Raw genomic sequence first — 27,491 nt, forward strand, 5'->3', positions numbered from 1 at the left:
GGTAGGTAATGATTGTTAAAACACCTGCTGCTTTGTCTTTAAGAAAATATTGCTAATAAGTTATATGTAAGCCCCTTCCCTCATGTTGTGGGGCATGGGAACCAAGGAGCTTTGAGAGTAAATATCCTTCCCCTGTAAGAGAGAAATTGATTGGGAACACTCAGATCTTGGAAAAAAATGGATAAGAGGGTTTGACCTGGATTTCCTTTACTATGTATTAAGTTGTTGAAATATTGGTAATATTTAGTTATTCCCTAAGATGGCAGGAAGCTAATGTGAAGATATCCTATTGAATTAGGTAAGAACAAGGTACATAAAGCATCGAGTGTATCCTTTTGTTGAGATACTTCTCTGTATGTCATTTGTTTAAATATGAATTGAGCAAACTGTAGCATGTTTGATAAATGCTTTTCTCTGGAGAGGTATTGCTTCACAAGAACTGGATTGGAAATATCTTAAATTGTGCGACATTCTTTCTGTATTTTGTTTGTGTAACACAGCTTCCATGGGTATTACATGGGCATCACTCAAAGGCCATTTTAGGCATGGGATTTGAAATCCAGTGGGTCACTCCTTGGAAGGACTGCAAACGTCTGCCCCTTTAGCTTTATTGCTACTCTGCATCTGCAAAAACCAGAAAAAAATGTGAGAGGCTCCTTATGACCTAAATTAATGTATTTCAAACCCATTTTATTTTTATATATTTTCAGGGGTTGTTATTTTAAAGGTGTAACTGATCCTAGGGGAAGGGCTGATCTTGTGTTTTTTAATTTTTGTATTTGTTTTACTGATTTGTGTTGTCTTTTGTGCACTATGGCCTAAGCCTAGTGAACTCAAATTCAAAGCTTCATTGGTATACAGTGTTCATGGCTAAGAGTTCTCTCCCTGATGCCTTCATGAGGCTGTAGTAGCATATATTTAAGGCAGTTACATTAGTCTTCCCTGCTCCTTTAATTGCTTTCCTTTATAGCCTAAATTACCAAAAGTGATGGTTTTGAGGCACCCAACTTGAGGCATCTTAAAAGAGCTTGATTTTCAGAAAGAATTGAGTGCACAGTCTCTGAAAATCAGGTCCCAATCAAGTATCTCAAGTTGGGTGCCTAAAAATTGATGTACCCACAATCACTAGTCTCTTTTGAAAACGTAGGCCTATTTTTATAAACAGACACACCATGAGAGAACTTATAAAACAAGTTTATTATTTAGTCTAACCCAAAGTACAAAGCAAAGGTTTATTAAAACAAGAAATTAACTATAAAATATTTTTTAAAAAGAAAAGTACTTCAGTTTTATAAATTAAAACCATTGCTAGCCCTTATCTAAATTCTGCTTCTGTAAGAAGTGTTAGTAGCATCTTCTCATAGACATTTGTCTAACCACATAGATGTTCTCTGAATATCTTTTGGATTCTTTTAGAATTTCCAATACTTTGAAATTTTTTGGTAGTCACTGGAGAAGGTTAGCTTCACTTTTCAATCTCTCTTAGGCAATTCAAGATGTCCCCGCTTCCCTCCCCCTGAAATTCCTTCCCTCCACCCCCACAGCAAATCACACAGTAGCAAGACATCTTCATCGTTTCACTTCCAGCTCCTAAATGAATTTGGGAGGTGTTGGAATCTACATTTGTATGTTGTTCTGGATATAGGCTGTCCTTCCTCTGAGTTTATCCTGAGATTTTACAGGTAGGCACCCCCCTAATAAAAGGTGTGGCTTAAAGGCATCATCTGGCCTTTAGAGTTTTGCTATTAAGACTGTAAGCCAATTGTTCAATTGCCCTTTGTAAAACTGTTTGACATCAAATACCAGACCAAGAAGTTGTGTTATCAACAAGACCTTACATGTCTGAAGAACTCTGCTTTGGCACCAGTTGTACATAATTTATATATACTTATTTGTAAATACAAAATTTATAAAAATAGACTCCATTTGAAGAGCATCTATTTAGCAAACATCAAATAGGAATGATTACTATTGAGGAATTTACAAATCCAACTTCTAAAGCTCTTGTGTTCTAAACCTATAGAAAGGGAAGATGAAAGAAGCAGCTCAGCGATATCAGTATGCCTTAAGGAAGTTTCCTCGGGAAGGGTTTGGAGAAGAAATGAAAGCTTTCAATGAACTAAGAGTTTCCCTGTATTTAAACCTGTCACGGTGTCGCAGAAAAACAAATGTAAGTTCTTATTGTTGATCTGTTGCTCATATACTTGGAATACTGGAAACCTCAATGAAGCTCAAACCCCATAGATGTATAAATGGCTAGTATGCTGTCCTTGCACCATGATGCTCTTGTGATTCTTGCTCTTCCTGCTGAGGTAAAGGAGAGGCAGGAAAAGCTACCATTGGGAGGATGTACAGAATACCCCTGTGGTACTAGCATGAAGTGAGGGACAAGGAGAGAGGGGAAAACCATACAGGTGGGCAGATTACCTGTTACTCTAGAAGTGATTGCTAGTGTCACGGGTCACTGCACATGTAAGTGGTGGGACCCCTTCCTTCCCAACCTCGAGTATTAGTAAACTCTTTATCCACAGTTATTTCAGCCATCATCTACTGATTTTGTGCCCTATGTTGCCACAACCAATGGGACTCTTCATGAAGTAAAAAAGTACTCAGTACTACATGGGCAAAATTGACCAGCATAGCTATTCCAGAATAACTGCCCTGCTTTTATTCTGGAATAGAGTGTTGACATGGGGGGCTATAACAGAATAGTTATTCTGGAATCGGTATGCTGGACAACTTCCCTGTGTAGACAAGCCTTAGGGATGGCAGAATAAGGTCCATCCTGATCCCTTTTTTTAACCCTCCAACTTTCCTTTTGCCAATTTAAATAGTGCTGTCTGAAGTGGCTAGTCTATGGGAGCTCTCGAGATTGTTTCTGGTAGTGTCTGCAACTAACGTGCATGTAACATTTAAAAAATATTTATATGTCACTGTATACATTGAAAATATAATTGCTATTAAATTAGGACTTTGGCATGGCAGAAGAGTTTGCTACCAAGGCACTTGATCTGAAACCCAAATCCTATGAAGCCTATTATGCTAGAGCAAGAGCCAAGAGAAACAGCAGGTACTGTCTGTGACTGTGTCTATACACACAGATCTTTGTTTCATAACATTTTTAAACAGCTAATTTTCAGGTAAATTTAAGGTGCTTTAAGTTAGATATACTTGCAAATTCTTTGTTCCCTTTTCTTCTTTTCCATTTGTGTTTGTTAATTTTGTTCGGAGTTAAGTGAATTTAATGCAAGTGAAAGGTGCTAGGTAGGCAGCATATTAAACACAGTTGTTTCTGGAATTCCTGATGACATTTGTTTAAATAATGATGGTCAGAGTGAGTAAATGTTCAGTTTTGGTATCTGCCTTTTTATAAATGACTGTAAATTAAGCTGTATTCCCTTCTATCCTAGCCTTTTCCATAGACCAAAAGCCCTCTATGGGGTTTGGCTTGATGTTGACAAGCCCACCCCCTGGACTGAGCCAGCAGTAATCCATCAGCATTCCTTGCAGGGTACCAAAACTAGCTAACTGGATGGGTCAGCAGTAAAACCCTGGAACTATAATAGGTGACAGAATGTAAGAGGACAAGAAGCTGTTGAATGAGCAGCAGTCCAAGATGTAAGGAAGAGCAGGGCAGGGAAGTAGGTGTCAGCTGTTGGTAGTACTCCTGAGGGCATTCTGCACAAAAATTTTTTAAAAATCTGTGCACAATATTTTAAAATTCTGCAGATGTTATTTGTCAAATAAATGTGGAAGCTCCAGCATGGCATTGGGGAGCACAGGCCACTGGCCGCACAAAGGTGGGAGATCACTGTGCAGGTGTGTCTCTCTTCCTCTCCCTCTTCCCCCCCGGGAGATGGCCTCAACAGTGAGGCTGCACCCAAACCTGACACAACACAAGGACTGGGACTGCCCCAGAAACAGCCCAGGGCCCTGCCCCTCCATGCCAGGTGTGGGCAGGAAGGCTCAGCAAGGCAGGATCCAAGTGTGGAGGGACTCAGTGTGGGGGTATCTGGGTGTGGGTTGAGGGGATTCAGTGAGGGGCAATTTGGTTGTGGGCGGCGGATCTGGGTGCGGGGGAGATCTGGATGCACAGGGGCTCGCTGGGGGGTTCTGAGGATTCCCTAATTTCCTACCACGACCACATCAAATAGCAGATACTGATAAAAGACAATAGATCAAAGGACTGCCTTGATGGGTAATAGAGATGACAGCCAGTACCTAATGGTGGAAGTTTAATTGCCCAAAGTTGTATTAAGTTTTTTTCTTTTAGAGGGACAAGGTGAGTGAGGGGTTCTTTTGCAATAGTTTACTTTTATTTATTTTTTCCTTCACGCAGACAGTTTCTTACAGCTCTTGCTGACCTACGTGAAGCCATAAAATTGTGCCCCAGTAATCAAGAAATCAAAAGGCTCCTAGCTAGAGTAGAAGAGGAGTGCAAACAGTTTCAGAGAACACAGCAACAAAAGCAGCAGTCTCCACAGCCAGCACAGCAGAATGAGTCTGACAATGAGGAGGTTCTTGTCCAAGGAGTGAATGATCATTTCAATCTTGAAGAGAGAAAAGAAGAATTTCCACACCATGATGACCCCTTTCCATCTTCACAGAGGCTGCAGCGTTCCCAGACAGCTTCTCCCTACAGCAGAACCCTTCAAGAAGGCCTTCAGCAGAAAGCCAGACCCATGTCCCCCCAGAAGAAAAACGGGAGTAAATATCTGAGAGAACCAGGGTTGATCATGCAACCTACAAAGCAAGCACAGATTGTGAAAACTAACCAGCATTTGAACTCCATTCAGCCTGGATCAAGAACTGGAGCTACGCTGTGTAGTGCAAAGTCACAGTCTCCTTTTCAGCATCTTCCCCCAAATGCTATGCCAGCCCGACACCCTGGAAATCTAACCAATAAAAGTCAGCATTTAGATGGGCCAAACATTTCAGCATCTGGAAGCATTCCTACAGGTTTCAGCTCTGGACTGTACCATGAAAAGTTAGCATCCAACCAGTGTCCCCATTTACAGGATGGTGAGAGTGTCTCTTCTCACTCTTTCACAAGCAAGGCCAAAACCACTGATAGGCTTACTGTCCTTGCACTTTCAGTCAGGGAGAAAGCAGCTCCAATTCAAGGAATTCAAATGAATTGCAGTGAAGCAAGGCAGCAAGGCTCTGTAACTAGTGTCATCTCTTCTGGCTCTCCATCTAGCAGCATGATCATTTCCAGCTCAACCAACAGTTTAACTTCAAGCAGCAGCTTTTCAGATAGCGTGAAAGGGTTAGGGCCAGATGTTCGAATCAAGGAAAATAAAGTTAGTCAAGTTCAGAGTGGTACGACTGAACACAGACCTCGGAATACACCATTTATGGGTATCATGGATAAGACAGCAAGGTTCCAGCAGCAGAGTAATCAAACCAATCGCACTTGGCATTGTCAGACATCTGAAGGGTTACTAACAGATGCTTTTGGTGGGTTTGTTCAATCTTCAAACTGTGAGCAATTCTCTGCCAGACAGACAGGTGGATACAGTAATCAGACTAAAACTTCCTCTCCTGCTATTGCCCTGGGAGAAAATATCCAAAATGGAATGCAGCATAAAGAACTTGAGGAGCTCAAGTGCCAAATGCCTGCCCACTGTCAAGATACCAGGACATCTAAAACTGTTCCTCATTTGTATCCAGATGCTATATCTGAACAGCAGTTTCATGTTAATAAGGAGGGTCATCTAAGTCCTGTCACTTCTGCAAAACCAAAGCGATCATTCATAGAGTCTAATGTATGAATATATCATTTTATATAATAATAAACTGGTTGTAAAACTTAGCACATAACAGCATATTGATTACTTACGTTAATCACTACTATAGGGCTGTTTCATCATAGAATATTGTTTCTCCATAACATATTGATTATCTGGCCACTTTTCTAATTATGAGTAAGTTATCCGTGTTGGCCAGTATTATTCATAGAAATATGGGATACAACCACTTTCTTAAGAAGCTATACATACCACCATGGAACAAGAATATTAACTGGAATGTCAAATGTAACTAGAAATGCATTTACATGGTTAGCTAAGATTGTGAATGCACCAAACTGGGACTTTGAAAGAAGAAAAATAATTTACTTTTCATTATATTCCATCCTTATTGTAAGACTTGTAACATTTTCCTCTTATATAGGGCTTTAATCTTGGCTTCTGATTGTATTAAAAGTCATCACTTGCATAATAATTATAACTATGCCTCCTTCTAGTAATGCTTGATTCCAACAAAGTTATGAGGGTAAATACACAGTATGTAACATCCAGATCTGTAAATGACTGTTTTCTTATAAAAAAGATATAGTATTTCATTAGTTTTCTAGAGGGATTTAATTGGGATGCATGATGTAAATTTAGGAACATTAAGTCACTTGTATATGAGTAAACTTTAAGCAGCTATGTTTTGACATGTAAATATGATATTTTTAATTACTGCAAGAAACCAAGTAAAATCCAGTAAATTACAGCAACAGATTTGCATGCATTTTTTTAAAAAGCTTCAACCATACTGGTTATTGCACTGAATATTATATTATGGCATGTTAACAGTATACCAGTAACCGCACTTTATATAGTTTACCTAAAACATCTTTGAGGTGCTACCTTAATACAGAATGATGTATTGTACATTCACAAAGAAGAGGTACAGGAATTAAATACTTTATAGAAAAAATTTTATAGGAAGCCTGATGTATTATTTTGAGACTATTAAGATGAAAATTTGAGGAAAAGGGTAGGTGTGCATTTGCTTTGTAGGATGGGGTTGAAATTTTTTTTTCCAGAGCTTGGGAGGAAAAAAGTTCTATATTTGCAAGAATGTTTTCAAAATGAATAGTTGTAATGACATTCCTCTGTGTAAGAAAGATTTGTTTTGTACAAGTTGGAATTTTCAACTTTTATTCCCATGTACAGTATGTATGCACATTGTAAAACAACCTTACACATTTTTACAAATTCCTTAGGAGTTTGCATTATTACACCCTAGCTTATTTATTGTTTACTGTTCCTTCGATATTTGTACAAGTCTTGTTCTCTTCTTCTATAGTTCTTTTTGCACTGCTACTGTATTTTTCCTTATGAAATAAAGACTATTAATATAGTGGGTTGAGAGGTGCACTCTTATTTTGTGTATTGTGGTACTGGTATAAAACCACCAACAGATGCACAGAAATTAAATTGATGTGTCTGTAGTACAGTTATAGAAAAAGGTCTGTTTCGTAACTGCATTATATGATTCTCCCCACCCTGTATTTTTCCTCTGAGGTCTGTATAGCTTCATCAGTATCTTCTGAGGGTAAATACTGATGACTGAGAACTGGAGAATATGCAGGATGATCTTTTGAAGGTGAAAGACTTGTCTCGATTGCCATCAGCTTCTCCAGTACAGTAGAAACTCAAAGCTATGAACACCAGTTAAGGACTGATGGTCAACCAGCCACCATGGGGGAGTAAGCTATCAGGCAGCAGTGGAGACGACAAACCCCCAAACAAAAAAACCAGCAAATTCTGTACTGTACTGTGCCTGTATTGCATCTTAAAGGTAGGCACATCTGGGCTGCCTGTTGCCACCCACCTCCATGCACCCACCTCCAGCCACTTACATGTAGGAGGTGGTGAATGCTGTTTTCCCCTCTCCCTCCCCACTAGCAGGACAAGCTTTCAAACTCAGTGCTGGGAAAGAAACTTCCCGAACTGCTACTGAAACCTGGCCTGGAGTGTAAGCTGCTGGAGCTCCTGCCTGCACACTGCGCTCTGGCGGAGCAGCTCAGTTTTAAAGGGCCTGCACTGCGCGCCAGCTGACGCTGCGGTGCCCCAGTGTGCCTCACTCATCACCCTTGCAGCCAGAGGGCTAGAAACAGCTGCCTGTATCCACCCCCACTTCAAGCAGTCCGCCCTGAGGAGCATCCCATAACTGCTTGTTCAGAGTTACAAACATTGCAGAGTTCTGAACAACCTCCATTTTCCTGAAGTGTCTGTAACTCTGAGGTTCTACTGCACCACATCTGTCTAGCCTGAAAATATCAGTCCTCAAGCGGGAGGCCTAGAACTCTGACTTCATCCTCAGGTGATTAGCTGCCGTTGCAGAGCCAAGCATGCCTCCTTGGAGTCACGGCAGAAGCAAGTGAACTGGCTGCTCTGTCAGAGAGATCAAAAGATGCTCTCAAGGCATGCTTAGTGTTCCTAGCTCTAGATAGAGGAACTTCTCTTTATTTTCCAGAATATATTAGGCCCTGGAGATTACCGTGGACAATGAGTAGGAGTATCTGGTTAAACTGCTCAAATTTTATTTGTTTCAAGGACTTGTCTCAGAGGTGAGCAAAGTATGACCCGTGGGCCCCTCCTGCCCGGCCCCTGAGCTCCTGGCCCGGGAGGCTCGTCCCTGGCCCCTCCCCTGCTGCCTCAGCGTGCCGCGCTGCTGGTGCAAAGCTTTGGGTGGCCAGGCAGCACAGTTGCAGAGCTGCGGCCTGACCCATGCTCCAGGCAGCGCAGTACCGGGGCAGGGGGGTTGGATAGAGAGCAGGGGAGTTTGGGGGTGTGGTTGTGTCAGGGGTGTGGATAGGGGTCAGGGCAGTCAGAGTGCAGGGAACAGGGGGGTTGGATGGGGCAGGAGTCCTAGGGGGGCAGTCAGGAATGGGGGGGGGTTGGATGGGGCGGCAGGGGGCTGTCGGGGTGGGGGGTCCAGGGGTGGTCAGGGAGTGGTGGATGGGGCAGGAGTCCCGGGGGGCTGTCAGAGGACAGGGAACAGTGGGGGTTGGATGGGGTAGGAGTCCTGGGGGAGCTGTCGGGGTGAGAAGTGGGGGGGTTGGATAGGAGGCGGGGGGCTGGGCCACGCCACGCCTGGCTGTTTGGGGAGACACAGTCTCCCCTAACCGGCCCTCCATACAATTTTGGGAACCTGATGTGGCCCTCAGGCCAAAAAGTTTCCCCGCCCCGACTTGTCTGCACAGAGAAATTATAATGGTGTATAAGATCGGGGTGAATATAACGTGCTGTAACTGCCTCAGTAAAAATCAGTGTGTGGACATTCCTATTTTGATACAAGTGTCTTTTTCCAGTTTCCCTTATGTTGTTTCAGAAGCAGTTTAAGCTAAACTGCAAAAGGCGACTATTAATCCAGAGTAAGGGTGTGTCTATGCCACCCACGTTACAGCACAGCCGTGGCAGCGCTGTGACGTGAGCACTGTAGAGACACTTTATCGCTGGGGAAGAGCTCTCTTGGCGATTTAAAAAAACACCCCTAACAAGCAGTGAAGCGCTGTCTATACTGACGCTTTTCAGCGCTAAAACTTTTGTCACGGAGGGGGGTGTTCTTTCACACCTCTGAATGACAAAAGTTTTAGCGCTGAAAGTGGCAGTGTAGACACAGCCGAAGAGTCTTTGTATAGGGGAGTTATAATTGCATAGTTTAACTTAAAGCGCTGTAGTTATACTGGTATAATTATCCTTGAAAAATCTCCTTTGTAGGCAAGCCCTAAATTAGAATAGGTCTTTCAGTCCCAAGCATCAAACTGCCTGGATTATTTACCTCCTAGAACAAAGGTTTGACTGAACTCAATTTACTTCCGTTAGCCAAAACCAGCGAGTGAACCTGATGCCAGGTGCTGATAAAATAAGTCAAACCACCCTTTGAGACCTGATAAAAATGACAGCAGTCTTCAACTACCTGAAGGGGGGTTCCAAAGAGGATGGAGCTAGGCTGTTCTCAGTGATGGCAGATGACAGAACAAGGAGCAATGGTCTCAAGTTGCAGTGGGGTAGGTCTAGGTTGGATATTAGGAAAAACTATTTCACTAGGAGGGTGGTGAAGCACTGGAATGGGTTACCTGGGGAGGTGGTGGAATCTCCATCCTTAAAGGTTTTTAAGGCCCGGCTTGACAAAGCCCTGGCTGGGATGATTTAGTTGAGCTTGGTCCTGCTTTGAGCAGGGGTTTGGACTAGATGACCACCTGAGGTCTCTTCCAACCCTAATCTTCTATGATTCTATTGATCAGATTTACAAAAGCAGAGCCACTCAGACATTCCTCAGCTGTCTCAGATCAACAACCATTGTTAAGGTGGGTTCTTATAGAGAAGAGACAGACTTCCAATGTTCATCTTCTCTAGCTTTGGCAGGGTCAGGAAACATTGCTGAACATGGGAAACTGGGTGACAAGGGTCTAGCCAATATTGCAGGAGCCATTTTAGGAGAAGACTTCCTATGACGTTACGGGTATCTTGTTCTTCATCTCTTGCTCTTGCTGAAGATGTAGTGGAAAAGCAGGTGAGGGTTGGGAGTAATCCCTCAAAAACCCTGGGATGTGAAAAAATAACAATGAACAAATCCTTAGGGAGCCCAGATGACTATTCTTGGAGGGCTGTCAAGGGGTCTGACTGAGACTATGCTGAGCCAATTGATTGGGAGCCACCCTCTTTATTTGCAAAAAGGGAGCAGATGTGGACTGAGGTACATTTGGCAGCACTGTTACACAAGCTAAGTGTGTCATTTTCCCAGAGCCCTTCTCTAATGTCTTGTTCAACAGTGCCTTCTGCATAAGGAGACTTTCTTTGAAGGAAGTATCTACATCCCATACAAGTTTTAGCAGAATAACATTTTAGGCAGTAGAAAAATGCAGCAAACTCTCAGAAGGAAATGTATAGCGGCAAAAAATACACTTCTTAAACCCATTTTCTCTGCAGGGTTCACCATAGGGGTGGAGTAGAACTACCCTACTTTTGCCAAACTAAGCAAAAGATTTTTATTTTAATAATACATTATCTCTCCATCACTAGAATTAACTATGTATTTAAAAAAAAAGGGGGTGGTGGTATTTAACCCAACTGCAGATCAAAAAGAAAAAGTGGGAGCATGTACTGACCTATTGAGACCTTCAGTCCCCTATGCATTTGACATGTGTACTCCTAAAGGGCGAGTGGTTTCAAATAGGGATGTAAAAGTTTAACCCATGCCCAAGCCTCTGTTGCTGGCCTAGGCCCAGGGCTCTGCTGCTGCCCTGTGTCGGCAATCCAGGCTACTGGCCCCGGCGCAGAGCCGTCAGCGCCTCCCCATGTAAAATGGGGGTGCTGCAGAACCCTGAGTTCCCTGCCTTTGTGAACTCTGTAAAGGTTAACCATTTCATAACATTTTAATAGATTACACAGTAACTATTTTTAAACCTACTTACATCCTTAGTTTGAAAGGTTATGGGGTTGCACATTGAAGCATGAGTGTGGAGGGCACTCATTCTCCTCTAATTCATAGCCATTTAAATAATTAATTGCAATGAAATTACACTCCTAATTCACAGTAGAGGGCAGGCAGATTTTTTTTTTTTAATCAGGCTCACAGTTTACGGTGCATGTGTGGGGGAAGGGGGTAGAGAAGCTTATGAGGCAACTGTAAGTTGGGTAGGGTCTGATGTTTGAGTGCTACATGTTGGTTGCTTTGTTGTGTCATTTGCATATAGTAGAACAGCATTACTTCCAGGCATAGGCTGACATACTGTATCTGAAAAATGGGTGGAATTGTTTGAAGGTCCATTAAAAAAATATGAAGAGGCAATATGGGACTAGACTATGCCCTAGATCCAGCACCATCACAGTGGTAGCCTTCCACTATGGAAATTAGGTCAACTCCCTCTCTGGGCCCCTTGTGTCCCACCATCCGCCAGAGAATACTCCTGGTGCGTAACTAACTGGACAATGACGTGAAAAAACACCCAGGGAGAAGGCTACGAAGCATTGTAGTACAGTTATACTGGAGTGGGTGAGAGAGACACGCGGTGCAATAGGAGGGCACTTTTCTCAAGTACCAAACAACTTTCCTTCCTCCCCTTTTTAAGTTGATAACCAGCAGACTATATGTGCCCTGAGGCAGCTGTGTGCTAGCCTATGCCTCTGGCTCAATGTGAGGCCAGAGCATGAGAGACTGTGGCAGGGTGTAGGAAATTCAAAAGTCACTGTTTGTGAAGCACAGGGGCTGGGGTCAGTCTGGGTCTTAATGCCCCAGCTGCAAGGATTTGATTTCAATTGCTTCAAAGGGCGGGGGCTGTCATGGAGTACGTGCCGGGGCTCCTCAAGCAGAGGTCCAGGGAGCCACGCTGTGGTTTCAGGGGGCCAGAGCTACAGGGCACCGTGGGACAGAATAATCAAGGACACGCCCCGCAGGGCAGAAGCTCTGGCTGGGGCCCAGTGGCTGAATCCCCACTGCGGCGGGTAACGCCTCATGACCGCCCTCCCCTTTCCTTCCCCCACGGAGAACGTACCGCGGGGCGGAAAAGGGGGAGAGCCTCGCACCACTGCAGTTACCGAAGACTGGCTGCAAGCGAAAGCCAGGACCACACCGCGCGTGCCGCTCCCCAGCCCCTGGGCCCGCCCCCACACACCTGCCCCCGGGCCAGAAACGCGCCGGGTTATGGACACCCTCGTCCCCGCACAGGCCGGGCCCTCAGCGGCGGCCCCAACGTAAACTGCCCGTTTTCCTCAGAGCCCGGGGGCGCCGGACAGGCGCAGCGGCGAGGCGCTCCAGGGCAGCGTTTCCCGCCCACGCCTCGCCCAGCAGCGCTGCCGCGGCCCAGGCGGCGGCGGCGGCGGGGGGGGGGGGAAGCAGGGGCCCGAGCGACGAGGCACCGCAGGTGTGACGGGAGCCGCCGCGCCGCCCCCCCACCCCGCTGGGAGGGGCGCCGAGGCGGCGGCTGGGGCAAAGACCCGGCTGCGCTGTCTCGCCCTCGCCCACCCCAAGCTGCTGGGCCCAGGTCCCTGCTTGGCGCCTGGCTGCTGCTCAGCGATGCGGTGGCGGCACCGGGCGAGTCCCCGGGCTCCCGGCAGCCCGTGCGGCGGGGGGCGCCCAGTGTACGGTACCATAGGTCAGGGGCCCAAAGAGAGGCCGTGGGGGTGCGGGGGGCGCGCTGTGTCTGCCCTGTCGCGGTGGCACGGCAGCTGCCACAAGCCCAAGGCGCAACCTCTCCGCGAGCCTCGGGGGGCGGCCGCGGCCTGGCGCCAGCCGCTCTGGTTGGCAGGGGCGGCACCAGCGCACTCGGCTTCTGCCTCCCCTCCTCCCCCCGGTTCATGGTGTATAAAACCCCGCCCACACACGGCGCCGGCTCCGACACCCCCACATGACCCGCCCCCAACTTTTGCGTGCAGTGTGTTGGCGTCAGCGCAGTGCCGCGGGTCCAGGGCCCGCTCCGGCGTGGGGGCAAGAAGTTCCTGGTTGGGTGGAAAAGTGCCAAGACAGTGAGGGAAACAGCGCGTGGGGGGTGCGGACAGCATGCAGGGCTGCGGTGGAATTGGTGGCGCAGGGGGCTGGAGACCCGGGCCATATTTGTGGGGGCAAAGGGGCATGGTGTCGGGAGGTACTTCCCCTCAGCAAGAGGCCAGCCAGGGGCACGGTAGGCTTGGCCCCTCTCCACCCTGCCCAGTGCAAGGGCACTGTATACAAACCGGCCCCTGCCAGCATGCCCTTTCGCCTTGGGGGTGGGCCCATGCCCTGCCACACAGCCCCCGACTCCCTTTGCCCAGCAGCCCCCAGAACTGATATGCCTAGCAGCCCCACACACACACGCACCCCCGACCCTCCACCACAAATGCACAGGGGCTTGCACACCACAGCCACCCGCCTACTGCCCAATACACTTCCCTACATCCCACCACAACTACACAGCACCCCACTCGGACACCCCCAGCCTCCGCCCTACTGTGCGTGCGCGCACTCCCCCCCCCCCTTCTGCACAACTTGCAGCCACTTTGTTTCCAGACCGGGCAAAGGAAACATCTATACACACTCATGCTCCACACCCTTGCGTCCTGCCCCGCCCCAAAGTGGTGGGACCTCCTGCCACCGTTAAAAGGTGAGGAACCCCCGTGGGCCAGCCTATACTCTCCCCTGGTTCCAAGCCCTGCCAGAGATAGCAGTTGGTGGCTCCTTTATGAGGCCGTGAGCATGGGCGTGTATTTGGCGCACTTTACACCTGCCCCTTCTGCATTGCGAGGGAGACCCTGGCGCACGTTTACTTGGAGCGCGCCAGGTTGCAGCCCCTATTCTGGCTCCTCACAAGTATTTTGTTATGTTTCTGGCTACACTTTCCCCCTCACCTCCTTATCTATGCACTCCCTATCCGTGGCCCCACAGAGCCACGGGACCTCCTGGCCAAAATGGCCAGGTGTAAAACCCGGGAGAGGAGGTTGGCCAATGGAGACTCCTGTGACTGTGGGGCCTATTTCCAATCCTCCATCTGTTCACACATTCAGGCAGCGTTCCTCTGAGCGGCGTCCACTCACTCTCTTGCCACCTTCGAGGAGCAGTGGGCGCTGTCCGGGGTTCTCTACTCGGTGTCCCCGTCGCATTCCCTTTGTTTGACCCTTTGACCACACTCCTGTTCCTGTTATTTTTTTAGTTGCCCTCTGAAATCACTTGGCTTCCAGGTCCTGTGAATCCCTTGCAGGGGAGGGGGTGGCAGGGGGGAGGTGGGAATGGACGACCCTTTAGCAGTGGGTGGGCTTCTGGTCTTCTACTTCCTGGATCCCAGTAGGATCCCAACACACAGACCTCCCCCACCAACCCCCAAGAGACCCCTCACTGGCCAGCAGCCCCCCCACCCCCGCCACACGCACACACACCTCCAGAGACCCACTCCCTGGCTACACTCACCGGCCCTGCTGGAAGGTGACTGTCTGCCAGGCTGAGCTGGCAGCCCATCCGCAGGAGGTCCAGTGCCAGGGCAGGGAATCACTCCGGTGTCTCAGGAGTGTTGCCATTAATGAGGTCAGGGTCTGTCCCTCTGCTGAACAGACTCCCTCAGGACCCCACTTGCCTGGAGATAGGATGCCCTTACATCCCTGTTTGGCTGGGACAGTTCCCTTTTTCAGCTCTGTCCTGGCCCTCCTGACTTTTTTGACAAAAACGGGCATTTATCCCGTTTGCTCTTGCCAACTGATGAGTTGGCAAGATCCAATGCCCAGTTTACCAAAAATGTCCAGTGCGCCCCACTCGCAGGGCATGAAGGAATGTGGGTGTGGTGGGTAGCAACATGAGGGGTCAGGCAGCAGGGCTTGGGGGGGTCAGCCCCTGCCCCTAGCAGTGATGTGGGGAGGGTGTCAGCCCCAGCTCCTGGCAGCAGTGCAGGGAGCTGGGGCAACGGATGGATCAGCCCCTGTCCTGGCAGCAGCATGCAGAGCTCGGGGAAGGGGGGAATCAGCCCCTAACTGCGGCATGGGGAGCTGTTGGGGAGGGGGTCAGCCCCAGTGGTGGGTTTAGAGTTAGTGTGGCTCTGTGGTCAGCTTCATATTTGGGGCCCCTCCTTAGGACCCAGCCAAGAAAAAGAACACTATTTCCCCATCCCCCGGTTTTTCATTCTTTTTTTCTTCATCCTCCTCCTATAAGTAACAGCAAGTAAATGAAAATAAAGTGAGGTACCTTGATTGTTTTTATAGTCTAACATTTTTCCACAGACCACTTGGAAATCACTGAGGGTCTCAGCAGACCATTTAATGATCTTTCCAAATATTGTTTGTACTGTTATCCAAAGCGCTTTACAGTAGTTAGCTAAGAGCACTTTATAAAAAAAAAAAAGTGTAAAAAAACTTTGGGGTGTGGGGGTCTGGCCAGGACTTTGGGATGGGGCTCAGGGTTGGGGCAGGAGGTTGGAGTGTGGAGTGCTTACCTGGGGCAGCTCCAATTTGGTGCGAGGGGTGCAGGAGTCAGGGAGGGAGTCGGGGGAGTGCAGGGTCTGGGAGGGTGTTAGGGTGCAGGAGCAGGCTAGGGGTTAGGGTGCAGGTCTGGCCAGTAGTTGGGATGCAGGAGGGGGGCTCAGGACTGGGGCAGGAGGTTGGGGTGTGCAGTGCATACCTGGGGCAGCTCCTGTTTGGTATGATGGGTACTGGTGGGAATGTGGGGGGTGTTCAGGAGCTCCCATTTGGTGCTCAGGGTGGGGATGGGGGGTGCAGGAGCCAGGGCATGGGGGGGCTGGGGATATGTGGAGGTGCTGGAGTCAGGGCTGGGGGTGTGGGCAATTGTAAACCCAGTACTGCTGGAGAGAATGGGAGCTGTATGCAAGTGGCGAAGGGGGGGGGGGCGGTTAGAAGAGGGTGCAGGGAAGGAGTTGGTGGGGATGTCTTGTCTACATGGGGGGGGGTATTAAAACTAGATGACCTCCTGTGGTCCCTTCCAACCCTGATATTCTATGGTTCTATGAACTGAGCACAGGGAAATTTGGGGATGGGGCTTGGGAGCTGGGCACAGGCAAGGAAAGGGGCGGGGGGGCTTGGGAAGGTTAAGGAGCAGCACAGACAGCTGCAGCCGTACAGGAGCTAGCAAACAGAGCTGTAAACAGGGGAGTTTGAGTGGGAGTTTGTAAGGGGAGTTTGTCTTGTGGTGCTTGTTTGGGTTTTTTTTTTTTGCTGTGGGTGGTGGTGTTTTGGGTGTGGTTTGTTTTTCCCAGATTAACAGGATTTAGGTGGCAAGGCTATGACAGATACAGAAGCAGCAGTGGGAGTGACCCATGAAGCGGAAGACACAATGAGGATGACTGGATGTGGAAGCTGTCATATGTACATGATCCTGGAGGGGGCACCTGGTAAGAGTTTTGTCTGTATGAAATGCCATCTGATAGAGCTGATGGAGGAAAAGATCCGAGGTTTGGAGATGCAGGTGGAAAGTCTGGTCGAGTTTCGGAAGGGGTTTGAGCAGATTATGGAGCAAAGACATGAGGTATCTGAAGGGAAAAGCTCAGGCTTGCAGGTGGAATCAGGGCTCGGGAATTCTGAGGGGAGACTGGTGAGGAAAGTGGTCAGTGGAAGCATGTGACTAAAAGAACCAGGCAGAGGAAAAGATGGGCTAGTGAAGGAGAAATAGAGCTCAAGAATAGGTTTGCAGAGTTGGAAAATGAAGAAGGGGCTCAGCAGGTAGTCACTGAAGGTGGAAGGGCAAGGAAGAAGAGAAGAGCGGTTAGTCCTATAGGAAAAGGGGAAGAGTTAATGGAGATTACACCAAATATGAGCCCCAGGAGGATACAGGATGGGTTAAAGAGGATTACAAGGGAGAATAGGAATGGAAAGAACTTGCAGCCAGAGGGAACAGGGGATAGACTGGAGAATAGCACCATCACTAGGAAAAGGCAGGTCTATGTGATTGGGGACTCTTTACTGAGAAGAATAGACAGGCCTGTAACTAGAGCTGATCCAGAGAATAGGAGGGTGTGCTGTCTTCCAGGTGCTAAGATACGGGATGTAGACCTGAGGTTGAAAAGGATTCTAAAGGGAGCAGGAAAGAATCCCCTAATTATCCTTCATGTGGGAACAAATGATATGGCTAGATTCTCGCTGGCAAGTATTAAGGGAGACTATGCTAGGCTGGGGAAAGACGCTTAAGGAAATCGAGGCTCAGGTGATCTTTAGTGGGATTCTGCCTGTTCCTAGAGAAGGGCAACAAAGGTGTGACAAGATTATGACTATCAACAGATGGCTTAGGCAGTGGTGCTATAAGGAGGGCTTTGTGATGTATGGCCACTAGGAGGCGTTCATGGACAGAGGACAGTTCTCTCGGGATGGACTTCATCTCAGTAGGGAAGGAAATAGACTTCTAGGATGGAGGTTGGCACAACTGATTAAGAGAGCTTTAAACTAGGAATTTGGGGGAGATGGTTGGGAGATGTCCAGGTAATCTCCACGCCGGATTTTAGCATTGAGAGGAAAGAAAACGAAGTAAGAAAGGATACAGCCATGGGTAGGAGGAAGGGCAGTGTAGATACCAGTCTAACAGGTTATACTGGCTGTAGAATGACCGTGCCTAATAGGGTACAGAATGTGAGCGAGGCCAAACAGCAAAAATTAAGATGTTTGTACACTAATGCGAGGAGCCTAGGGAACAAAATGGAGGAGCTAGAGCTACTGGTGCAGGAAGTGAAACCAGATATTATAGGGACAACAGAGACCTGGTGGAATAGTCGTCATGACTGGACTACAGGTATTGAGGGGTATGTGCTGTTTAGGAAAGACAGAAATAAAGGTAAAGGTGGTGGAGTAGCACTGTATATCAATGAGGAGGTAGAATGTAAAGAAATAAGAAGCAGTGAAATGGATATGACTGAGTCCATCTGGGCAAAAATTACATTGGGGAAGAAAACTATTAGAGCCTCCCCTGGGATAGTGCTTGGGGTGTGCTATAGACCGCCAGGATCTAATTTGGATATGGATAGAGCCCTCTTTAATGTTTTTAATAAAGTAAATACTAATGGAAACTGTGTGATCATGGGGGACTTTAACTTCCCAGATACAGACTGAAGGACGAGTGCTAGTAATAATAATAGGGCTCAGATTTTCCTAGATGCAATAGCTGGTGGATTCCTTCAGCAAGTAGTTGCTGAACCGACTAGAGGGGATGCCATTTTAGATTTAGTTTTGGTGAGTAGTGAGGACCTCATAGAAGAAATGGTTGTAGGGGATAGTCTTGGCTCAAGTGATCATGAGCTAATTCAGTTCAAACTGAACGGAAGGATTAACAAAAATAAATCTGCAACTAGGGTTTTTGATTTCAAAAGGGCTGACTTTCAAAAATTAAGGAAATTAGTTAGGGAAGTGGATTGGACAGAAGAATTTATAAATCTAAAGGTAAAGGAGGCCTGGGATTATTTTAAATCAAAGCTGCAGAAGCTATCGGAAGCCTGCATCCCAAGAAAGGGGAAAAAATTCATAGGCAGGAGTTGTAGACCAAGCTGGATGAGCAAGCATCTCTGAGAGGTGATTAAGAAAAAGCAGAAAGCATACAGGGAGTGGAAGAAGGGAGGGATCAGCAAGGAAAGCTACCTTATTGAGGTCAGAACATGTAGGGATAAAGTGAGACAGGCTAAAAGTCAAGTAGAGTTGGACCTTGCAAAGGGAATTAAAACCAATAGTAAAACGTTTTATAGTCATATAAATAAGAAAACAAAGAAAGAAGAAGTGGGACCGCTAAACACTGAGGATGGAGTGGAGGTCAAGGATAATCTAGGCATGGCCCAATATCTAAACAAATACTTTGCCTCAGTCTTTAATAAGACTAAAGAGGATCTTAGGGATAATGGTAGCATGACAAATGGGAATGAGGATATGCAGGTAGATATTACCATATTTGAGGTAGAAGCGAAACTCAAACAGCTTAATGGGACTAAATCGGGGGGCCCAGATAATCTTCATCCAAGAATATTAAAGGAATTGGCACATGAAATTGCAAGCCCATTAGCAAGAATTTTTAATGAATCTGTAAACTCAGGGGTTGTACCGTATGATTGGAGAATTGCTAACATGGTTTCTATTTTTAAGAAAGGGAAAAAAAGTGATCCGGATAATTATAGGCCTGTTAGTTTGACATCTGGTGCAAGGTCTTGGAAAAAATTTTGAAGGAGAAGGTAGTTAAGGGCATTGAAGTCAATGGTAAATGGGACAAAATACCACATGGTTTTACAAAAGGTAGATCATGCCAAACCAACCTGATCTCCTTCTTTGAGAAAGTAACAGATTTTTTAGACAAAGGAAACGCAGTAGATCTAATTTACCTAGATTTTAGTAAGGCATTTGATACCGTGCCACATGGGGAATTATTAGTTAAATTGGATAAGATGGGGATCAATAGGAAAATTGAAAGGTGGATAAGGAATTGGTTAAAGGGGAGACTACAACGGGTTCATCCTGAAAAATGAGCTGTCAGGCTGGAGGGAGGTTACCGGTGGAGTTCCTCAAGGATCGGTTTTGGGACCAATCTTATTTAATCTTTTTATTACTGACCTTGGCACAAAAAGTGGGAGTGTGCTAATAAAGTTTGCAGATGATACAAAGCTGGGAGGTATTGCCAATTTAGAGAAGGACAGGGATATCCTACAGGAGGATCTGGATGACCTTGTAAACTGGAGTAATAGTAATAGGATGAAATTTAATAGTGAGAAGTGTAAGGTCATGCATTTAGGGATTAATAACAAGAATTTTAGTTATAAGCTAGGGACGCATCAATTAGAAGTAATGGAGGAGGAAAAGGACCTTGGAGTATTGGTTGATCATAGGATGACTATGAGCTGCCAATGTGAACGAAAAAAGCTAATGCGGTCTTGGGATGCATCAGGAGAGGTATTTCCAGTAGGGATAAGGAGGTTTTAGTACCGTTATACAAGGCAGTGGTGAGACCTCACCTGGAATACTGTGTGCAGTTCTGGTCTCCCATGTTTAAGAAGGGTGAATTCAAACTGGAATAGGTACAGAGAAGGGCTACTAGGGTGATCCGAGGAATGGAAAACTTGTCTTATGAAAGGAGACTCAAGGAGCTTGGCTTGTTTAGCCTAACTAAAAGAAGGTTGAGGGGAGATATGATTGCTCTCTATAAATATATCAGAGGGATAAATACCGGAGAGGGAGAGGAATTATTTAAGCTCAGTACCAATGTAGACACAAGAACAAATGGATATAAACTGGCCACCAGGAAGTTTAGACTTGAAATTAGGCCAAGGTTTCTAACCATCAGAGGAGTGAAGTTTTGGAATAGCCTTCCAAGGGAAGCAGTGGGGGCAAAAGATCTATCTGGCTTTAAGATTAAACTCGATAAGTTTATGGAGGAGATGGTATGATGGGATAACATGGTTTTGGTAATTAAATATTCATGGTAAATAGGCCCAATGGCCTGTGATGGGATATTAGATGGGGTGGGATCCGAGTTACCCAGGAAAGAATTTTCTGTAGTATCTGGCTGATGAATCTTGCTCATATGCTCAGGGTTTAGCTGATTGCCATATTTGGGTCGGGAAGGAATTTTCCTCCAGGGCAGATTGGAAGAGGCCCTGGAGGTTTTTCGCCTTCCTCTGTAGCATGGGGCACGGGTCACTTGCTGGAGGATTCTCTGCTCCTTGAAGTCTTTAAACTACGATTTGAGGACTTCAATAGCATAGACATAGGTGTGAGGTTTTTTGCAGGACTGATGGGTAAAATTCTGTGGCCTGCATTATGCAGGAGGTCAGACTAGATGATCATAATGGTCCCTTCTGACCTAAATATCTATGAATCTATGAATTGCCAGTGGCAAGGGTGAGAGCTGTGTGCAGAGAGGGACTTTGTGTATATTATAGTTTTTTGAGAGGGGCTAGGAAGGGTTATGTATGAGATACCAGGAATTTTTTGTATCTGTATGTAGAAATGCGTATGCAGTGTTGTAACGAGGTTGGTCCCAGGACAATAGAGAGACAAGGTGGGTAAGATGATACCTTTTATTAGCCTAACTTCTGTTAGAGAGAAGCTTTTGAGTTTACAGGGCGCTCTTCTACAGGTCTGGGTGCTAATAACAGGTGGAACAGATTGTTTAACAGGAGTAGTTAACAGATTACAGATTGTTGTAATAAACCATACACCCAGTGTATCGTTCAGCCCATGTTTTTTCACGTCTAGCAAAGTTTTGAATTTAAGCTCCAGGCTCCTCTTTTGAAGTACACAGGTTTCCTTTAAGAATGAGGACTGAGACATCAGTGATCTCTTCAGGAAAAGTGTTTACCTACCGTTGATACAATGTTTTTATCATATTTCTGTGTTAGTTATTTGGAAACGTAGTGATCATCTCCAGTCACCCACATAGTTGCTTTAGTGCGCTGCATACAGTGTTGTGATGGACCCATGGATCTTGAAAGGTGTGTTGTGGGAGGTGTTGATCATTGTAGCCATGGAGATGTGGCTATAGGTTTTGCATTTGTTGTTCTGGCAGTGTCTGGTCCCGCTTTGAGTTAGTGTGTCCTTGTCCCCAGGGAGCTTGCTTCTGATGATGACCTTGGAGAGGTTGGGGGGTTATTTGAAGGCAAAGAAAGGGGGGAGCCAGAAAGATTCTTTTAGGATGTGGTCCCCGTCAAGTATGGGTTGTAATTGTTTGATGATACTCCAGATGGGTTCCAGTGTGGAGTGGTAGGTGACAACTAGGGGTATATGGTCAGAGAGTGTTTTATTTCTGTACTGAAGCAGATTCTCCCAGGGTATTTGGGTGACCTATTCCATGATGTGATCTACTTCTCTGATGGAGTGTCCTTGTTTGTTGAAGGCGGTTTTGAGTGTGATAAAGTATAGGTTTTCTCTTCTGAGTCCCTGGCTGTAGATAATAGATTTCTTGATATAGTTGGAGTGGTTACTGGATCTGTGAAGGCAGGTGTGGTGATCCATTGGTTTCTTGTACATAGTTGTCTATTCCATTGCTGAAGCTGATTATGGGATCCAGGAAGTTGATGGTAGCATGGGAGCGTTCTAGAGCAGCAGGTAGCTCTTTAATTTGTCTCTTATGGCTCTTTGCAGCACATGATATGAAAACACTGTGTGATTGAATTATTAACCACTCTAAATTATTAACCAATCAGGATGCTTTTACTATGTTATTAACCAATTAAGTTGTTAACTGGCACTAAGTTATTTATTTGCTGTGAGAATCACTATATATAGTACTATAGTAAATGGAACGAAGTCACACGACTCTGGCTCTTTTGGGTAACTGATCACTAATTTGGTTCTTGAGCCACTGAGGTCTGAGTATCACTTTTCTAGGGAGAGTTTAAAGGATGGGGAGTGGTTTTTGAAGTTGAGGTTGAAATGTATCAATTAGTTTAGGTCATCTGTCCAGAGGATGAAAATATCATCTATGTATCTTGGGTATACCACTGGTTTCATGGTATATTTGTCCAGAAATTCTTCTTCAAGGTGGCCTATGAAGAGGTTGGTATATTAGGGAGCCATCCTAATACCCATAGCTATTCCCATGGTTTGGACAAAGTGTTTGTTGTTGAATGTAAAATTGTTACGGGTGAGGATGAAATGAAGGATTTTGGTGATGTGTTTGGAGTGGATATCTGAGTGTTGTCCATTATCCTGTAACTATTTCAGTCAGACAGCGCCATTGTGAGGGAAGTTGATGTATAGGGAAGTGATGTTCATGGTGGCAAGAATGGTGTTAATGTTGTAGTTTTTTGGAGGTCAGTTATATCCTGAAGGAAGTTGGCTCTTTGTGTGGTGAGTGGTTTTAGAACAGTTTCTCTGCGTCGCAATATTCCTTCAGTAAGAGTGCAGTGGCCAGATACGGGTCTGCCTGGCTTCCATGGTGTGTCAGGTGGTGGAGCAGTGGGAAACGGGAGATGGGGAGGCAGAAGAGGAGGGGAGCAGTCAGGGCAGTCCCTAGCTATTCTGGGGCATTATGCAGCCCCCCGCCCTGGGGAGGGAGGCCTCCATGGGGGGGGGGGAGGTCTGGCTTGGGGGTTAGGGGGAACCACCCCCCAGCACTCACCGGTGGCGCAGCTGGGGCTGGGCTGCTGCACTTCCCGCCGTCAGTGCAGGCCCGACCCTGCTGCAGTCCTCAGGGGAGTGGGGGCGGGGCAGGGCTGGGGCAGAGCAGGGGAGGGAAGAGGTGGAGCTGGGGCAGAGTGGGGGGGGGCATGGGGAAGAGGTGGGGCAGGGGCTGGAGCAGCACACAGCTGCACAGGGCACCAGGAAATTTGGTGCCCCAAATTTCCTGGTGCTCTACGCAGCTGCGTACTTTGCATATGGGTAAGGACGGCCCTGGGAGCAGTGGGGGCAGGGAAGCGTGGGTGTGTATGGGAGGGTTCAGAACAATGCAAGAAGGAAACACACAGCGCTCCCTTGCCTCTCTTCTTGTCATTCTTTCCTCTACTCTGCTGGACCAAAGGCTGCTCGGAGGATGATCCCTTATACATGTAATAAAAACATGCCTTTTAAAAGTGGAACTGGGTTTTCAAATCTTTGAAGGGTTTTTGAAGGAGTAGATTTTTTTCATGATCCTGGAAATGGTCACAGAAGGACAATAGTTCTCTAGGATCTCAGTATCTCAAAGCACAGCCCTAAGGTGGGGAGAAGGCAGGCACCACTCCAGTCCTGCAGGCGCATACACAGAACGTAAAGTTTAAGGCCAGGAAGGATCACAAGATCATCTAGTTTGACCTGTTTATCAGTGGCCCCCAATACCCCTCAGTCCCCATACACTAAACTCAGCAATGGAAATGAAATCGAAGTAAAGGAGACCCACAGGAGAATAGACTATCATGTGCCACAGGCAGCAAATAACAAGGACCAAGGTGCACCAGTGCTTGAGGTCCCTCCAATGGCAGGGAAATGATTAAGTGAGATATACCCAGATAATCCTGGCAAGTGATCCCCACCCACAAACTGCAGATGAAGGCAAAACCCCGCCACGGTCCTGTCAATGTGACCTGGGGAAAATTCCTACCTGGCCCCATAAAGGATGATCAAATACCCACTGAGCATGTGGGCAAGAACCAAACAGCCAAGCACCTAAGAGAATGTTGGTGTAACCTCAGAGCCCTGGCCCGTCCTGCCCCATATCCCATCTCCAGCCATGTCATCCCTAATGCTCCAGAGGAAGAAGACAAAAACACCTGAGAATGCATAGGGGGATGGGGACAGGGAAGGAATCCCTTCCTGACCCCAGCAGGTGACCAGCTGAAACCCTGAAGCATGAACTTTAGGAACACAAGACAAACTAGAAATGAAACACATGGCTGTTGAGCTGCTCCCCTTGCCCTGTTACAAGCAACCACATCACACAATCCTACTCATAAATTGCCCAGCTCTTTTTAAAAACTAATTAAGTTGTCTGCCCTCACAACTCGTATTGGAAGGCTGTTCCAGGACCTCACTCATCTGATGGGTAGAAACAGATGGGGATGCACTCACTGAATGAGTCAAAAATAGTATGTAATCATGTAATTTAAGACTATATCATATATCATGCACATATGCACAAAGGGGCTGAATAAAGGTTTCACAGGCAGCCTTAATATTGGCAATTCCTAACTTTTGGGTGGTTGACTTTGCAACCTTAACACACTTATTTTGTTTGCAGTAGTTAAATATACCAGATATTTTGAGACACACTCAAAAATAGACATTACAGTATTGCTACTTCTAACAGACAACTTTATTTTTTCAAGCATGCATATATTTAGGCTTGGAAGGATGAGATTTTTTTAAAAATCAATAAATGTCTGCAAACATCAATTTCATCGTACACACAAAAATTAAAATATTTCCATTGATAATCAAAATTTACAGATAGGCAAACTAGGAAAAATGGTGCTTGAGAATGTATTAGATTGTGATTTAAGGATATTCACTTTGAATACTTTGACATGTGATGTTGACAATTTGTTTAACAGTTATAAAGCTTTAACTTTTTGAATCTCAACATCAAGTGTCATTAAATAATTCCCTGCAACTGTGAAAATTTAAACTGATAAAAATTGAAAAAAGACCCTTAAAAATAAGCACAATTATCCAATGAAATTATAAAAGAATAAAAATCAAATTCTGCCAAGCCTACATATTTTCAATTAGCATTTGAACTTTCTTATACAAAAATATTGTAATTAAAGCTCAAATATTAAAAAGAAATTTTAATAGTTTATTAGGCACCAAAATAATTTTTTTTTTTTGGTTTAAAGTTCTGTATTTAAGGGACTCTATGTGAGTTACAGACTAAAGACATCATGGAGAAAAGCTTACCTTTTTCCTTTCTAGTGTTTTAAGATTTCTGATAGTTATTTTCTGCCACTACCTATAATTTCATTACAATTAATTTGACAGAACAATTGGTGTATTCAAGACTAAGTTGTTTCATTATATTTCTGCTGAGTGTCTAGCCAACGATTGATGGCCATTTTCAGAGTCCTATTTGGTGTAAGTATAAGAGATTGGAGAGGGAGATTTGTCATGGGACTAGACCGTCTCTTTGTGCTGATCCAGTTCTCCATTGCCTCTTTTTCATAGGAATAGCCATCTATAAAGAGAAAATACAATTAAAATTGCAGTAACATAGGAATGTCCATCCAAGGCTCTTAATATACGTTAGATAGTAAAGATTAAGCTTCAACAATACCCCCTGGAATTCAGGGAAGGATTATTTCCAGATGGGAAAACTGAGACACAGAGGTTAAGTGACTTGCCAGAGCACATAGGATGGGACTTGCCAGATAATATGGGACCCCATAGAAATCAAAAGATCTTCTTTTTATTCACGACACTCCATGTTCTGTACAGAATGGATGTATGGTTCTGTATTATCATCTGACCCTTTATTTCTGCAGCAAAAGTGCAGTTTTTTCATGAAAATAAGTATTCCAATTTAGATTTTTAACTACAGTGAACAAAGTACACCACCAGAAATTCTGTCATGTCCTACTGTATTGGTAGATCAACACCAAGTATAACTGCAGCAGATTACTTTTTAAATGATGTCAACTGTAGTTAGACACTAAGTATTTTAACATTGTTTTCTATAATTAATTTAAGCCTATCAGAAGCTCGAGTGCAGTTATAAAAAAAATTCTTGCAAATTTAACAAAATGCCACTGTTACAGCAAAGCCAGTTCACTGATGCCAGTATTAAAGCCCATGTGTATTAAATGAACCCCTGTCTTAAGAGAGAATCTCATGGTAGCCCCAATGTGATCACAGGCTGCCCCAAAATAATTCAAGGGCTGCTGAGATCAGATGAAACACTTTAGACTTCAGTGCCTAAGGTAGTATCCCATGTGATACAGAAAAACAGACAGGATTTGGGCCTGGTCTGCATCTGGAAGGCCTTTCTGGTATAGCTTTACGGGCATACTATCAGGGCAAAGTACTCCTAGTGTGGATGCAGCTTATACTAACAAAACTGCGCTTTTGCTTATTCGAGTCACCTGTGTCCCCATTCCCCCACCCCCACATATGAAATAAGTTATACTGGCAAAAGCACAGTCTACAGTAGAGGCTTTTGTTGGCACAGCTATGTCTGTCACAAATCACACTACATCACACCCCTGACTGATTTAGCAAAATAGAAAAATTTCTAGCATAGACCTGGATTAGTTGTGATGAATATAAAGAGAATTCTTTCTGGAGGCTACAGGACACTGACATCTTGAACTAAGGCCTGGTCTACATGTAAAAGTTTTACCGACATAGTTAGACTGATTGCGGTGTGAATTTTTACTGACATGGCTATGCTGGTAAAAGCCCTAGCATAGACATAGTTATATCAGTATAAATGCTTATACTGGTATAGCTTATGCTATTTGGAGGGAACCAGTAAAAATCATTTTTATTCTGATATTATTGCATCTATGTGAGCAGTTTTTCTAGTATATCTAGCATAATTTTATCAACAGAACCTTCCTATTGTAGACAAGGTCTAACTAAATACAGTCTAATATAAGCACACACATTCTTCCTAAATCCTTCGCTGGTCTAAGTAGTCATGGAAGGGACTGCAATTGCGTTATTCATAAATTCACAGATTATACCCATCAGGTACAATACACCATCTGTGGAGGGGAGACTGTTCTCTGTGTATTGATTTAAGTTTTTTTCTAAAACACAAGATAGAAATTAAATATAATAAACATTGTATGTGAAATTCTGGCCCATTGAAGTCAATGGCAAAACTCCCACTCACTTCAATGGGGCCAGGATTTCACCCTATACTTT

General features: G+C 45.4%; 2 protein-coding genes and 1 long non-coding RNA gene across 14 annotated transcripts in view; 1 reads left to right on the top strand and 2 right to left on the bottom strand.

Annotated features, from left to right (window-relative positions):
• TANC1 (tetratricopeptide repeat, ankyrin repeat and coiled-coil containing 1) overlaps positions 1-7,115 on the top strand; it is a 216,154-nt gene extending 209,039 nt beyond the window's left edge. For 7 of the 12 annotated variants that reach the window (XM_073305545.1, XM_073305541.1, XM_073305549.1 and 4 more), the window contains 3 exons: positions 2,024-2,170; positions 2,970-3,070; positions 4,340-7,114. In XM_073305545.1, the coding sequence (XP_073161646.1) occupies positions 2,024-2,170; positions 2,970-3,070; positions 4,340-5,774 (1,683 nt within the window). In that variant the 3' untranslated portion in view covers positions 5,775-7,114. Of the gene's footprint in view, positions 1-2,023; positions 2,171-2,969; positions 3,071-4,339 lie in introns of all 12 variants that reach the window. The other 5 variants (XM_073305546.1, XM_073305550.1, XM_073305553.1 and 2 more) reach the window with 1 other exon arrangement.
• On the bottom strand, positions 420-12,585 carry LOC140895563 (uncharacterized). The gene is made up of 3 exons (XR_012154264.1): positions 12,398-12,585; positions 4,776-4,895; positions 420-624 (listed from the first exon to the last, which is right to left on the bottom strand). It is a non-coding gene; the product is annotated as an uncharacterized lncRNA (long non-coding RNA).
• A 12,138-nt stretch (positions 12,586-24,723) lies between these two features.
• Positions 24,724-27,491, bottom strand: part of WDSUB1 (WD repeat, sterile alpha motif and U-box domain containing 1) — a 70,841-nt gene continuing 68,073 nt past the window's right edge. Inside the window, exon 11 of the mRNA XM_073305555.1 lies at positions 24,724-25,800. Within this exon, the coding sequence (XP_073161656.1) occupies positions 25,628-25,800 (173 nt within the window). The 3' untranslated portion in view covers positions 24,724-25,627. The remainder of the gene's footprint in view (positions 25,801-27,491) is intronic.

This window comes from Lepidochelys kempii, chromosome 11 (genome assembly GCF_965140265.1).
Source record: "Lepidochelys kempii isolate rLepKem1 chromosome 11, rLepKem1.hap2, whole genome shotgun sequence".
Taxonomy (NCBI): domain Eukaryota; kingdom Metazoa; phylum Chordata; order Testudines; family Cheloniidae; genus Lepidochelys; species Lepidochelys kempii.